At 46.7% G+C, this 16,302-nt stretch overlaps 1 protein-coding gene across 4 annotated transcripts in view; it reads left to right on the top strand.

The window, feature by feature from the left end:
• The window catches only part of LOC306934681 (poly [ADP-ribose] polymerase tankyrase-2-like), a 58,982-nt gene that overhangs the window by 24,829 nt on the left and 17,851 nt on the right, over positions 1–16,302 (top strand). For 2 of the 4 annotated variants that reach the window (XM_079517356.1, XM_079517358.1), the window contains 10 exons: positions 1,736–1,857; positions 3,049–3,140; positions 3,315–3,393; positions 5,548–5,719; positions 6,437–6,516; positions 8,401–8,570; positions 9,811–9,976; positions 11,137–11,356; positions 12,888–12,997; positions 15,990–16,178. In XM_079517356.1, the coding sequence (XP_079373482.1) occupies positions 1,736–1,857; positions 3,049–3,140; positions 3,315–3,393; positions 5,548–5,719; positions 6,437–6,516; positions 8,401–8,570; positions 9,811–9,976; positions 11,137–11,356; positions 12,888–12,997; positions 15,990–16,178 (1,400 nt within the window). The remainder of the gene's footprint in view (positions 1–1,735; positions 1,858–3,048; positions 3,141–3,314; positions 3,394–5,547; positions 5,720–6,436; positions 6,517–8,400; positions 8,571–9,810; positions 9,977–11,136; positions 11,357–12,887; positions 12,998–15,989; positions 16,179–16,302) is intronic. The other 2 variants (XM_079517357.1, XM_079517359.1) reach the window with 1 other exon arrangement.

Below are 16,302 nucleotides of genomic sequence, written 5' to 3'. Positions count from 1 at the left end.
AAAGTAGTTATCATGAAACATGTGTAAGCTAAGAACGTAACAGTGGAATATCTATATAATGAAATACATATACATACATATAAACTATACATACTATACTATATACTATAAAGTGCTTAAAATGAAATTCTACTGCTGTCTACGTAACATGCTATAAGTCTGTGTAAAATGCTATCTAAGTCTACATAAGTGCTACGGGCCATACATACATACATACATACATACATGTATGCATGCATACATACATACATGCATACATACATGCATACATACATACATACATACATACATACTTATGTATGCGGTCTAGTCTAACTTGGACTCAGGGGGGTGGACGCCTCTGCCTTGCATAGTCCCCAGTGAATAGGCAGGTTGCCCTTCACTGGTAACCTTACTTTGGATTTTAAATATATTAAGGTATTGTAGGCTGGGATTTTACAAAAAAGCCCCCCTTTTAAATACATACAGACATACAGACATACATACATACTTATAAGGTATGCCATCTGGTGGCTAATGAACCAAACACACATTCTCAGAAGTTGGAGCAGTTTTAGAGGACCCACTTTTAGGCCAGTGCAACAGAGCATGCTTTTGCCTTTTTTTAAAACCTTACCCATTTTAACCAAATACATACATACATACATACATTAGGTATGCGGTCTAGTCTAACTTGGACTCAGGGGGGTGGACGCCTCTGCCTTGCATAGTCCCCAGTGAATAGGCAGGTTGCCCTTCACTGGTAACCTTACTTTGGATTTTAAATATATTAAGGTATTGTAGGCTGGGATTTTACAAAAAAGCCCCCCTTTTAAATACATACAGACATACAGACATACATACATACTTATAAGGTATGCCATCTGGTGGCTAATGAACCAAACACACATTCTCAGAAGTTGAAGCAGTTTTAGAGGACCCACTTTTAGGCCAGTGCAACAGAGCATGCTTTTGCCTTTTTTAAAACCTTACCCATTTTAACCAAATACATACATACATACATACATACCCAGCCAATCACCAAACCTTATTGGCCAGTGGACAACAGCCGATTGCAGTACTTGCACGCTCTGCTTGCGCAAGTAATTAACTTTCTCTTACATAAAGGTGTGCAACGCCAACCTCTGACTCGCATACACACATTATATTCTGTGTATGATTAAAGTCCTCTCATCGACACCTCATGGTTACAGTGCTAATGGCTAATGCTAATTAAAGGAGAATTCCATGCTAGAGGGCTTTCTTTTATTTGTAGTTGTTACGTCCCCACCAAAGAGGTCCAGGTGTTTCGTGCAAAAGTGCATTATTGGCTATTTCCCCTAATGGGCATTGGGTTTTTGTGCTAATTCACATATTTACATCAAAATAAGTAGTAAAGTGTGCCGCTTGGGATACTATTTACATTATGAAGAGAGGATATATACAAAGAAATTAGATTTTTGAGCGATGAAAATAAGCGAATTAGCACAACAACCATTCAATTCAATTCATTGAGGGCTTATGGTAGGGGAAATAGCCAATAATGAGCTTTTGCACAAAACAACACCTGGACCTCTTTGGTGGGGACGTAACAACTACAAATAAAGGTAAGAAATCCTTCTAGCATGGAATTCTCCTTAAGTCAACAACACACAGTGACTTGACACTTGATTCTTCTTCAAAGCCACAATGGATGACGAAGCCCCGTTCATTCACCCGGTAATCACTCTGCTCTTCTATCCCCCGTGACGCGCAGATGAGTTCAAAGGTCACTCGCTGCTCCAGGCCGCACGAGAGGCTGACATGGCGAAGGTGAAGAAGACCCTGGCTCTGGAGATCATCAGCTTCAAGCACCCCCAGACCAACGAGACCGCTCTGGTGAGATGAGAACAAGAAAAAAACACTTGCCTAAACCCCCCCCCCCCCCCCCCCCGCGCTGATTTAGCCTTTGACGTGGGTCAAAGGTCATGTCCGCTGTGATTGGCCAGTAGCCAGTTTGAGGGGCAGTCGGGGGGGCAAAGCGCTCTCGACGGAACACTATTGACCATTCTCTGCCTGTCGGGTCGCAACTCGCCCAGCGGCCCCGAGTCGGCGGAGCGAGCTTCGCAACGTTCGACACGGCAACTCGCTCGCTCGGTGGTGGCTCAAGTTCGCTTGAGATGGCGGGGCCTCCAACCCGCGGTTAACCCATTCAGGCCTGACGTCGAAATTTAAGAAAATTCTTCTAAATCCTCCAGTTTTCTGAAATAAATATTTTCACGATTTTTCAAAAATAGCAGACCTACAAGCTCGTAGCGTGCCACTCGGTGGCGCGCTATGAGCTTGTAGATCTGCTATTTTTCAATAGCTAAATTACAACATAATGTGTAAAACACCAAAAGGAGTTCCCGCCCAAAATGGGTTGATATATATTTAGGTCTAGTCCGCAGTTGTAGGCGAAGAGGCACTTTACGCTCCGTGTCGGCCACAGAAGCGGTGGCGCGGTTATAAGCACAACCCATGTAGGATTTAGAATGTTGCTTCAAATCCTGGTCTCTAAAACTACCTCCTCCCCCTGGCCAGCCCGGGGCGCCTGATGGAGGGGAAAGGAACTGGTCGGAATAACGTGTTCCTTCCACGTGCTACGTCCGGCCAGGGAAATCCCCCCCCCCCCCTGTCAGGTGAAAAGAAGCAGCTTGGACTCCTCATGCATAGAAGGAGGCGTGAGGTCAGTCCGCTGCCCCCCCCCCAGGTTGGCAGAGGAAGTGTAGCACCCAGGATTACATTAGATAATTGGCACTGGGTGAAAAAAACGGGGTTGCAAAATCGTGGGATAAAAATTATTTAAAAAAAAAAAGAATGTCGCGTCATAGATAGGTCATAGCTCACTGACATCACCACAGGCTAATCCAACTACAGTAAACTATTCGTTTTTCCTCCTGTCAAAGGCAAGAGGCAAAACGAACACACAAACTCTGTGTGTGCGTGTGCGTGTGCGTGTGTGTGTGTTGCGTGTGCGTGTCAGAAACCACATGTCAGAAAAAAACCCTAAAACATTATGTGACACAATGTTGTTTCTGTGTATTGCAGCACTGTGCGGTAGCTTCCCCTCACCCCAAACGGAAACAGGTCACAGAGCTGCTCTTGCGTAAAGGCGCCAACATCAATGAGAAGAACAAAGAGTAAGACGACCATCATGACAATCTACTGGTTTGTTTTCTTTCTCGAAAGAGAAGAGAAAATGTGGGCGTTTTTTGTTTTGTTTTTTTTAAGGAAAACCTAGCACGTAAAATGTATTCCAAGAAAACACGACTTCATGTTGTATTTCTCATCACTTTAACTTTTCTCGTCTGCAGCTTCATGACTCCACTGCATGTCGCCGCAGAGCGCGCTCATAACGATATCCTGGAGGTCCTGCAGAAACATGGTGCTAAGGTAGGCTTCTTCAATTCATCCATGTAGAAACATGGTGCTAAGGTAGGCTTCTTCAATTCATCCATGTAGAAACATGGTGCTAAGGTAGGCTTCTTCAATTCATCTATGTAGAAACATGGTGCTAAGGTAGGCTTCTTCAATTCATCCATGTAGAAACATGGTGCTAAGGTAGGCTTCTTCAATTCATCCATGTAGAAACATGGTGCTAAGGTAGGCTTCTTCAATTCATCCATGTAGAAACATGGTGCTAAGGTAGGCTTCTTCAATTCATCTATGTAGAAACATGGTGCTAAGGTACTGGCTTCTTCAATTCATCCATGTAGAAACATGGTGCTAAGGCAGGGGTTCTCAACCTTTTTGGCCGGGGACCCCCGAAAATGCTTTGGCAACGTCTCGGGACCCCCGCCCCCTCCCGACCCCCAATATAAATTGACTGCTACAATAACCTTAATAATAGAGACAATACACCATAAATCAGGGGTGGGCAATTATTTTTCCCAAGGGGCCAAATGAGAAACAGAAAATATGTTGGAGGGCCGGGCCAAAAGGCTGAACTTAATTATGCATAATATCAATTTTATTTCTGTATAAAAAGCAGTAAATGGCATTGTTTTGCAAAGCAATGGTAAACAAAATGTGAAACATTTGACTCAAATTATTATTTTACATCATGATGATGTACAATAAGAGCGCCCCTCACTTCACATGGGTGTGATTTTTTTACTTTCTACTTGCAGGCTTGAGACGTTTCGTTTCCCAGTTGAAAACTATGTTTTTGTTTAAGTTTCAAGTCCTGTAAATACTAGCATTTTCTTTTAACAATGAGAACATTAGAGGTAGCTCTCTGTTCCATTCGGAGGACACTGGAGGTGTCACTTTCACAACCCATGCTTACTATCAGCGAGTGTTGACTCACAACCATTAAACATCAACGTTCTGAAAACAATAATAAGCCAACCAGTGATGGTATTGTTGAGACTTGGCAGCCTGGCAGGCGCTGTATGTTGATGTGTGCACGTTCGTTCTGCCAGATTTACTTTGTGGTACAACGGTGTCGATCGAGTGTGCCGATCCACAAGCTCACGGCGCATCGCCCAAGCGTTCTGAACTTCAGAAGCATGCCACATTCTGGGTGCAACAACGCCTTACGATGCAGCATCTTAAAACATCTTAACTTTATTGGCGAGGCGCGTTAGAGTGGGTTAAATAAAGCAATGAAGCATAATGGGTTTTAACTTCTGCGAGGAAGTTTGGTAATCAAAGCATGCGCCTGCGCCTACCGTGTTGGAGAGCTGCATGCTTCATGGCTATTTGCATTCACCGACGTTGTTGTCAACAATAAATCCAAAAAGCCGACATTTTCACATATGAGGGGGGTAAAGGAAGGAAGACAGGTTCTCAATCACACGCAATTCACGTGCACAGTTGACGTGCAGATTGTGTGCACTGTGAGAATGCATGGGCTTCAAAATAAAAGCGATGCGGTTTTAGTCCACGGTCCACCCATAAGGTAATTAGAAAGTATGTTTTATTTTCTGATTATCAAGTAATCTTTCGCGGGCCGGTCAGAGTCAGCCGGCGGGCCGTATTTGGCCCGCGGGCCGTACAATGCCCAGGTCTGCCATAAATAAATACTGAAACCAGATATAATCATTAGGGAAGGTGTATGCATGTACTATGTGTACTATATGTAAACTCTTAATTTCGACTTTACAGCCATTCAGTTGCAAAAAAAATAAATATATTGACAATTTCGTCAACACATTAAAACTAGACTAGAATGTTAGGAAGGGACTAGTGGACAAGAGATCCAGTATAAGTCATTTTACACTTGGCTGCACTTTTTCAGCAAGTGTAAAATCAGCCATTACGATGGCGTCAAGGCCCGCCGAAAGACATTTTAGTCGACTAAATCAACTGTGGATTTAGTCGACGGAAATCTCACGATATTTAGTCGACTAAAACTAGACTAAACACTAAAACATTCCAGGTGACCCAAAATGTTGACCAAAACTAAATGAAAACTATCCAAGAGACTTATTATTATGACTGAAACTAAAAATCAATCCATTTGCTGGCAAAAACGACACTTGGCTTGGATGTTGCCCTGACGTGGACCCTCCTCCGCCCGCCCTCGCTCCCTCCCTCTCCCAGGTGAACGCGGTGGACACGTTGGGCCAGACGGCGCTCCACCGGGCGGCGCTGGCGGGCCACATCCAGACGTGCCGTCTGCTGCTGAGCTACGGGGGCGACCCGTCCATCGTGTCCCTCCAGGGCTTCACCGCCGCGCAGATGGGCAACGAGGCCGTGCAACAGATCCTCAACGGTGAACCAGGGCATTAAGCAACTAGTTGACTAGTAAATACACTAGTCGACCTTGTTGATACTAGTTGATTTTTTTCTTTTTTCTTTTTATTTTGTAGGCCTCAAGATCAGGTAGATTATAGTTATAGTCACCAATGTACACAGTTTTTAAATGTACACATATTTATTTAAAAAAAAAAGATTTTTTATTTTTTACATAATCGGAAGTTCAACAACTAGTCGACTAGTCCCTACTTCCTTCACAGGTGTTGCCGATGATACTAATGAAGGCTTTGTTCCATTCTGGTCAAACAGGATAACTGGAGACACTTGCTACACCAGTGGGTCTCAAAGTGTCCTTGAGTGGGTTCCAAATGGCCCCGTACGGGCGTGTAACTCTGAGAGTGTACACATGGAACCAAATGGACCCTTACGGGTCCATTTGGTTCCATGTGTACACTCTCGGAGTTAGGGGGGTCCTTGAAATTTAAATGTTTGAGAACCACTGCACACTAAATAGAACAGAGCCTTAATGAGTATCATCAGTAACACCTGTGGAGGAAGTAGGTAGTGTTATTCTGTTTATAACATTTTTGATTAGATTATTCCTGTATTAAAAGTAACAGATGGGTTTTCATTATGCAAAAAGATGATGCACCTAAATATTTAATGGAATAGTCGGGGCTTATGGTTACCCTGCGCTTACTCTTTGCTCTTGTATCTCCCCCTGTGTACTTAGAAAACGTTCCCACGCGCAACTCTGATGTGGACTACCGATTCTTAGAAGCAGCCAAAGCTGGCGATCTGGACACAGTGCAGGTAAGACGGGAAAATCTGGTCTGGACACTTTTTTCTTCCCCTGCCCTGTTTGCATGAATCTGCCCTGGGCAGCAATCATTACTGCGGTGGTCAAACGGCTCTCATTACCAATAGAGATGGAAAGGTAGACGCCTCCTTCGGCTCTTGGGCTGTGTCTACACAAGCGAGGGCAAGCTTTCCACGTTGGCGCTCCACTATCCTCGGAAACCCAGACGTTTTTATTTCCAGGGAGAAAAAAAAAGTCTGGGTCCGAGTCCACTTCAATTCGGCATAGAGTAGCGCAAACGTCGCTCACTCTCTGCTGATTTCTGATCGTCTGCACCTTTGTTAAATTGACACACACACGCACACATATATATACACACACACACTCCTCTCACTCTCTAATTAATTAGTCTCATGTCTAGCAGCTGCGCATAGTTTCTGCCGGCGGATCCTGCCGGGAGCTGCCTATGCCATAAAAAGCATAGGTGAGTTCCAGGCTAGCGCTCCACTAGACTCGCGTAGCCAGACGACTATTGCGAGAGGCAACAGTCTGGCAACGTGAGACTATAGTGCCTCACAGAAGCTTCCACGTGGCGTCACAGAGCGGACGTTTTGGGTCTTGTCAAGTCCCGGAAAAGACTCGCGGTGACTGGCCGGTAGTCACTTGAGTGGCAGCGTGGCGTGGCGCATCGTGCCTTTCCGGCGCACTTCCGCCCTCACGTCGATTCACGCCGCTCCAACGAACGTCGGCGGCCAATCTATTTTCCATCTATTTTCTTTTTTATATCTACAGTATATCTATAATCTGATATCAGAATTCACTAGTTTCTCTCTCAATCCTTTGTCAGTTTTGTCTCTCTCATGCCTTTGTCTTAAAACCCATTCGACGCGGGAACCCCTGTTGGTGTTTCAAGCATTATGTTATACTTTAGCTATTGAAAAATAGCAGATCTACAAGCTCATAGCGCGCCACCGAGTGGCGCGCTACGAGCTTGTAGGTCTGCTATTTTTGAAGAATCGTTAAAATGTGGCGCAAATCATTGAATATATATTTCAGAGCGAACATTTTTAACTCAAATATTTGCTTCTGGGGGGTCCCTGGAACGACGTATTTTGAGATGGGGGTCCGTGGCCCAATAGAGATAATTCTGGGGGTCCTTGACATGAAAAAGGTTGAGCACCACTGACATGTTTTTTTGGATTTAGAAGCCTTTTTGTTAATCGACCTCAGTCCAAAATGGGTTAAAAATTCTCTGTAACACCTGTGATATGGTCTGAAATATTCGTGATCATTGTAACTTAAGATCGTTGTATCGTGTCTGAGCCTTGCTCTTCATAAGCATTGGTCACCTGTAATATTAGTAATTAGATCTATTTGCAAGGCATTCTGGATAGCAGATCTGATAAAACCCTAGACCGCAATTAGGGATGTTCCGTTCCCGTTTATTAATCTCTTTTTAGCTCCCGATCCGATTCTGATCATTTAGTTTTGAGTGTCTGCCGATACCAATTTTTCCCCCGATCCGATATTCATATTTTGTATAGAACACCTTTATGCCATATCACAATAGTGCAATATCACAGACCATATCCAGTCTTAACCCATTTTGACCTGAGATCAGATTCTAAAAATGTCTGTTTGAAAATAACAGTTTTCTGAAAAAGCTATGTTTCTATGTCAGTCGTTCTTCGATTTTTCAAAAATAGCAGACCTACAAGCTCGTAGCGGTGGCGCACTATGAGCTTGTAAGATCTGCTATTTTTCAATAGCTAAAGCATAACATAATGCTAACACCAAAAGGGGTTCCCGCCCCAAAATGGGTTAATATCATGATATGGATATAATATTGATACTAAGGATGCAGTTACTAATGTTTGTTTGTTGTTTCTCCCACGTTGTCTCAATCGACCCGCCCACGGCAGCAACTGTGCACGCCCCAGAACGTCAACTGTCGGGACCTGGAGGGACGTCACTCCACGCCGCTGCACTTTGCGGCGGGCTACAACCGCGTGGCGGTGGTGGAGTACCTGCTGCACCACGGAGCCGACGTTCACGCCAAAGATAAGGGGTGAGTCCGTCTGTACTCTAGGTACACACTAAAGACAAGGGGGTGAGTCCGTCTGTACTCTAGGTACACACTAAAGACAAGGGGTGAGTCCGTCTGTACTCTACGTACACACTAAAGACAAGGGGTGAGTCCGTCTGTACTCTACGTACACACTAAAGACAAGGGGTGAGTCCGTCTGTACTCTACGTACACACTAAAGACAAGGGGTGAGTCCGTCTGTACTCTACGTACACACTAAAGACAAGGGGTGAGTCCGTCTGTACTCTAGGTACACACTAAAGACAAGGGGTGGGTCCGTCTGTACTCTAGGTACACACTAAAGACAAGGGGTGGGTCCGTCTGTACTCTACGTACACACTAAAGACAAGGGGTGAGTCCGTCTGTACTCTACGTACACACTAAAGACAAGGGGTGAGTCCGTCTGTACTCTACGTACACACTAAAGACAAGGGGTGGGTCCGTCTGTACTCTACGTACACACTAAAGACAAGGGGTGGGTCCGTCTGTACTCTACGTACACACTAAAGACAAGGGGTGGGTCCGTCTGTACTCTACGTACACACTAAAGACAAGGGGTGAGTCCGTCTGTACTCTAGGTACACACTAAAGACAAGGGGTGGGTCCGTCTGTACTCTACGTACACACTAAAGACAAGGGGTGGGTCCGTCTGTACTCTACGTACACAACGTTTGCTAGGGCTTTTTGGGTACACTCTTGAAAAGAAAGTAGGCCTGTTGCATTGTGGGTTTGAGCTGACAGGCCCCTTGTGATGTCAAGCAATCAAGCCACATTAATTCAAGTGGCAGATGCCAAACATATTTCTTTTTCTTATATTTATTAAATTACATGTATTTTTGAGTGGTGCAAACCACGCCAACAACTGGCTTTGTACCCGTGTACCCGTGTTCGTACCAAAAGAATGAGCATGGTTGCTATGGTTAGTATGTGACGTAGTTGCACCACCATTTTGGGCGGGAACCCCTTTTGGTGTTTTAAGCATTGTTATAATTTAGCTATTGAAAAATAGCAGATCTACAAGCTCATAGCGCGCCACCGAGTGGCGCGCTACGAGCTTGTAGGTCTGCTATTTTTGAAAAATCGTGAAAATATATATTTTTTTTTTTTGAAAAATAATTTGGGGACCCCCTAAAATAATTTGGCGACCCCCCGAGGGGTCGCGACCCACGGGTTGAGAACCCCTGCTCTACATAATGCCTGTTCCTATGTCCTCTTCCCCCAGTGGGCTGGTGCCTCTACATAATGCCTGTTCCTATGGCCACTACGAGGTGGCAGAGCTGCTGGTCAGACACGGGGCCTCGGTCAACGTGGCTGACCTGTGGAAGTTCACCCCCCTTCACGAGGCTGCAGCCAAAGGCAAATATGAGATCTGCAAACTGCTGCTGAAGGTGAGCTTCTCACTGATATGCAGGTGCTGTGATGGACATGCAAGGACATGATGGCTAATAATTCACACAACCCAAGAGCATCTTTAGGTTCTGCTAAAAAAAAATTGAAGATGGACAGAAAACTGGATTGATTTCCCTTCCGAGTTACTGTGGCCCCTATTCCGCCGAAAGAACTTTGCGTTCTAGATTCTTGGAGCCAATAAGGGCCTTTCTCGGCCCCACCTCTCTCCCTGTGTTTTAGGATCCAAGATGGCCGCAGCACCAGGAGGGGGTGGGGCAGAGGTGAGCGGGCGGGGTCGACATATGACCTTACTGGGCTGCGTTCAAGACACTTGCCTTGTGTCTGACACCTCACTTGTGTCTGAACACATCTTTGATGTTTGGTCAAACCATATGGGCTTCCATTGGAAATGCATTGGAGTGGCCATTAAACACAGACACAAGACAAACGCAAGACAGGTGTCTTGAATTTGTGAACGCAGCCCAGTAAGGCCACCCCCTCCTGGTGCTGCGGCCATCTTGGATCCTAAAACACAGGGAGAGAGGTGGGGCCGAGAAAGGCCCTTGCTTTCACGGAACCGGTGGCCTTTTTTTTTTTTTTTTTTTCAAAACCAACTTTCATGGGTCTGAACAAATTAATTTTCGGTGGAGAGGAAAAAATGGAGGGGAAAAAAGAACCGAACCAAGTTCAACCCCGGCGGAAAAGGGTCCCGTCTTCTATTCACAGTTTGATCAAAAAGACGGAGGTTATTGATATCAAAACGGATCGCATCGCTCCACAGCCTGGGAGCCGCCTGTTACGCAACACTCGATGTTGCGCAACAGTGGGACGTCATCGAAAATGACCCCCCCCCCCCCCTCCCCCGTTTTTTGCCGACGAGACCGACAATCTTAAAACGTTGATAACCCTTGATCTAAATCATAACGTCTAATTCTAAGAAAAGATCATGTCTTAGACGGCCCACCGCGGTCCCGTCGCTAGTCGCGGTGGATTTAATCATACCTCCCGTTGTTGTCGATCGAGTGTTTTGGCTACAATGGATTAAATAACCACGGGCGTTCGGAGTGTTAACTATGAGTTGTTTGTGTGTGTGTGTGTGTGTGTGTGTGTGTGTGTGTGTGTGTGTGTGTGTGTGTGTGTGTGTGTTCTCATTCCACAGCACGGAGCGGACCCCACTAAGAAGAACCGCGATGGGAACATGCCCCTGGACATGGTGAAGGACGGCGACACGGACATCCAGGACCTGCTGAGAGGCGACGCTGCTCTGCTGGACGCTGCCAAGAAGGGCTGCCTGGCCCGCGTCCAGAAGCTCTGCTCCCCCGAGAACATCAACTGCCGAGACACCCAGGGGCGCAACTCCACACCGCTGCACCTAGCAGGTATATTAAAGCATTCAACTCCACACCGCTGCACCTAGCAGGTATATTAAACCACACAACTCCACACCGCTGCACCTAGCAGGTATATTAAACCACACAACTCCACACCGCTGCACCTAGCAGGTATATTAAACCATTCAACTCCACACCGCTGCACCTAGCAGGTATATTAAACCACACAACTCCACACCGCTGCACCTAGCAGGTATATTAAACCATTCAACTCCACACCGCTGCACCTAGCAGGTATATTAAACCATTCAACTCCACACCGCTGCACCTAGCAGGTATATTAAACCACACAACTCCACGCCGCTGCACCTAGCAGGTATATTAAACCATTCAACTCCACACCGCTGCACCTAGCAGGTATATTAAACCACTCAACTCCACACCGCTGCACCTAGCAGGTATATTAAACCATTCAACTCCACACCGCTGCACCTAGCAGGTATATTAAACCATTCAACTCCACACCGCTGCACCTAGCAGGTATATTAAACCATTCAACTCCACACCGCTGCACCTAGCAGGTATATTAAACCACACAACTCCACGCCGCTGCACCTAGCAGGTATATTAAACCATTCAACTCCACACCGCTGCACCTAGCAGGTATATTAAAGCATTTAGTCCTGACGTCGAAATAAATAAAAAGTCTTCTGAAAGAATATATAATATATATTCAAAGATTTGTTCCGCATTTCTTTCAAAAATAGCAGACCTACAAGCTCGTACCGCGCCACTCGGTGGCGCGCTATGAGCTTGTAGATCTGCTATTTTTCAATAGCTAAAGTATAACGTAATGCTTAGTTAAAACACCAAAACGGGTTTAGGCCTGACGTCGAAATAAAGAAAGTCTTCTGAAAGAATATATAATATATATTCAAAGATTTGTGCCGCATTTTCACAATTTTTCAAAAATAGCAGACCTACAAGCTCGTAGCGCGCCACTCGCTGGCGTGCTATGAGCTTGTAGATCTGCTATTTTTCAATAGCTAAAGTATAACGTAATGCTTAGTTAAAACACCAAAACGGGTTCCCGACCAGAATGGGTTAACCGATGCTTGTTCCTCATGACATACGCACAGTAGATTTGTAGAAAAGGGGTAGTGGACAGTTAAGATCTCTGTCTGGCCTGTGATCAGATCCCACCCGAAACATCCCCTATCCCCTGCCTCTGTTCATATCAAAAATCTCTGCCCACCCTTTTATTTGGAACTACATATTTTTTGTATTCCCCCCCCCCCATTTTCAGATGGGGGGCCCCGCAGCCAAATACAGATCATTCTGGGGGTCCTTGACATGAAAAAGGTTAAGCACCACTGACACAGAAACATAGGTTTTTCAGATTTAGAAGACTTTTTTTTTTTTATATAATCGGCCTCCGATCTAAACGGGTTAAAATAATAAATACAAATTGACCATTATGACGATTATGCCAAAATGATTGTGATTACCTCAAATAATGAATAGACGACGATGACGACAGCCCCAGTGAAAATGTGTTCTCTGTTCTGGTCGTCTCTAGCTGGCTACAACAACCTGGAGGTGGCCGAGTACCTGCTGGAGCATGGGGCGGATGTCAACGCCCAGGACAAAGGAGGCCTCATCCCTCTGCACAACGCAGCCTCCTATGGGGTCAGTCGCACTATGTTACATCCCTCTGTCTGCACAGCGCAGCCTCCTATGGGGTCAGTCGCACTATGTTACATACCTCTGTCTGCACAGCGCAGCCTCCTATGGGGTCAGTCGCACTACGTTACATCCCTCTGTCTGCACAGCGCAGCCTCCTATGGGGTCAGTCGCACTATGTTACATACCTCTGTCTGCACAGCGCAGCCTCCTATGGGGTCAGTCGCACTATGTTACATCCCTCTGTCTGCACAGCGCAGCCTCCTATGGGGTCAGTCGCACTATGTTACATACCTCTGTCTGCACAACGCAGCCTCCTATGGGGTCAGTCGCACTATGTTACATACCTCTGTCTGCACAGCGCAGCCTCCTATGGGGTCAGTCTCACTATGTTACATACCTCTGTCTGCACAGCGCAGCCTCCTATGGGGTCAGTCGCACTATGTTACATCCCTCTGTCTGCACAGCGCAGCCTCCTATGGGGTCAGTCGCACTATGTTACATACCTCTGTCTGCACAACGCAGCCTCCTATGGGGTCAGTCTCACTATGTTACATACCTCTGTCTGCACAGCGCAGCCTCCTATGGGGTCAGTCGCACTATGTTACATCCCTCTGTCTGCACAGCGCAGCCTCCTATGGGGTCAGTCGCACTATGTTACATACCTCTGTCTGCACAGCGCAGCCTCCTATGGGGTCAGTCTCACTATGTTACATCCCTCTGTCTGCACAGCGCAGCCTCCTATGGGGTCAGTCGCACTATGTTACATACCTCTGTCTGCACAGCGCAGCCTCCTATGGGGTCAGTCGCACTATGTTACATCCCTCTGTCTGCACAGCGCAGCCTCCTATGGGGTCAGTCGCACTATGTTACATCCCTCTGTCTGCACAGCGCAGCCTCCTATGGGGTCAGTCGCACTATGTTACATCCCTCTGTCTGCACAACGCAGCCTCCTATGGGGTCAGTCGCACTGTTACATCCCTCTGTCTGCACAGCGCAGCCTCCTATGGGGTCAGTCGCACTATGTTACATACCTCTGTCTGCACAGCGCAGCCTCCTATGGGGTCAGTCGCACTATGTTACATCCCTCTGTCTGCACAGCGCAGCCTCCTATGGGGTCAGTCGCACTATGTTACATCCCTCTGTCTGCACAGCGCAGCCTCCTATGGGGTCAGTCGCACTATGTTACATCCCTCTGTCTGCACAGCGCAGCCTCCTATGGGGTCAGTCGCACTATGTTACATCCCTCTGTCTGCACAACGCAGCCTCCTATGGGGTCAGTCGCACTATGTTACATCCCTCTGTCTGCACAACGCAGCCTCCTATGGGGTCAGTCTCACTATGTTACATACCTCTGTCTGCACAGCGCAGCCTCCTATGGGGTCAGTCGCACTATGTTACATCCCTCTGTCTGCACAGCGCAGCCTCCTATGGGGTCAGTCGCACTATGTTACATACCTCTGTCTGCACAGCGCAGCCTCCTATGGGGTCAGTCTCACTATGTTACATACCTCTGTCTGCACAGCGCAGCCTCCTATGGGGTCAGTCTCACTATGTTACATACCTCTGTCTGCACAGCGCAGCCTCCTATGGGGTCAGTCTCACTATGTTACATACCTCTGTCTGCACAGCGCAGCCTCCTATGGGGTCAGTCTCACTATGTTACATACCTCTGTCTGCACAGCGCAGCCTCCTATGGGGTCAGTCGCACTATGTTACATACCTCTGTCTGCACAGCGCAGCCTCCTATGGGGTCAGTCTCACTATGTTACATACCTCTGTCTGCACAGCGCAGCCTCCTATGGGGTCAGTCGCACTACGTTACATCCCTCTGTCTGCACAGCGCAGCCTCCTATGGTGTCAGCCTCCTATGGGGTCAGTCGCACTATGTTACATCCCTCTGTCTGCACAGCGCAGCCTCCTATTGACGATATTCAGACCTCGCCCATCTTGCCAGCAAGGTGCTAACTAAGCGCAACTTCCCATAGACAGCCCATTCACCCAAACAGAAAAGTCCTATCTGATTGTATTAAACAACGTCAAACTCGCCAACATTGCAGCTGTACGGAAAGCTTGAATTAAAGCTTGAATTATCCTCAATCTGTAAAGTAAGTTTTTGTTTCATAAAAATCCACCGTAGACATGTTATGAGCTACTTCCTGTCAAGAAATTCTGTGCAGGTTATTTTTTTTTCCTAAGTGTCAAGAGTTTGGGAGTGCTCGTTGTATATCACTCAACAGTCCATGATGCGTACCAGGTGTTTTGAATTTGTACATAATGCAGGAGGTTGCTTTAACTTAAAACGAGTGCTTCCAAACTCCAATACTTCACCTGCAAGGAATTTCTTGACGGGAAGTAGCTCATAACAAGTCTACAGTGGACTTTTATGACACAAACACTTTGCAGGTAGAAAGAGGATAATTCAAGCTTTTTGCACAGCTCTCGTGTTCCAGGCTTTACATTCTTTAATCCATGTTTTGATCCGATTTGTATCGTTAGCCACCGAAAGCTAACGCAACAACATCAAAGTAGGACAGTGGCCGCGGCCATTTTGAAAATGCGCGCGCATCCACTTCCATTCTAAGCCCTGCATTCAAAGCCCTGTATCTCAGAAACGACATTGAGGGGCAGTTTTTGGCCCAGACCAATGGTCCAATGATCCGTGGGTCGGTTGTTCGAATCCCGGCTCCTCCTGTCCAAATGTCAAAGTGTCCTTGGCCCAAGACACTAAAACCCCACATTGCCTCCTCCAATGAGTCGGTCGGTGGCTAGCTCACCACCGTTGGTGTGTGAACGTGGGAAAGTGACTGAGGACGCGCGGGCGTCGACTGTTCGCCGCGTCACCTCACCGCAATGTACGAACGAACGAACTAACCGTCCTGAAGCGGCTTTGAGCACCACTTTATTTTTTGTGGGGGGAAGTGCCCATTCCGTTCGTTTCTGTTAATATTTCCTCCGTCCATCTCTCTCTCTCTCTCTCTCTCTCTCTCCCCTGCAGCACGTGGACATCGCAGCTCTGCTGATCAAGTACAACACGTGTGTGAACGCCACGGACAAGTGGGCGTTCACGCCGCTCCACGAGGCGGCGCAGAAGGGTCGCACCCAGCTGTGTGCCCTGCTGCTGGCGCACGGCGCCGACCCCACCATGAAGAACCAGGAAGGCCAGACGGCCCTGGACCTCGCCACGGTAAGGCCCGCTGGCACGCCACCACCCACGGTGTTGTTGTTGTTGTTTTGGCAGCAATTTTTTATTTATTTTTAGTTTTAACCCATTTTGACCTGAGATCAGATTCTAAAAATGTCTTCTACAT

The sequence above is a fragment of the Electrona antarctica genome (assembly GCF_951216825.1).
Source record: "Electrona antarctica genome assembly, chromosome: 12".
Classification (NCBI taxonomy): Eukaryota; Metazoa; Chordata; class Actinopteri; order Myctophiformes; family Myctophidae; genus Electrona; species Electrona antarctica.
Note: the sequence above shows the minus strand (reverse complement) of the source record. Positions and strands in the feature narration are given on the sequence as shown.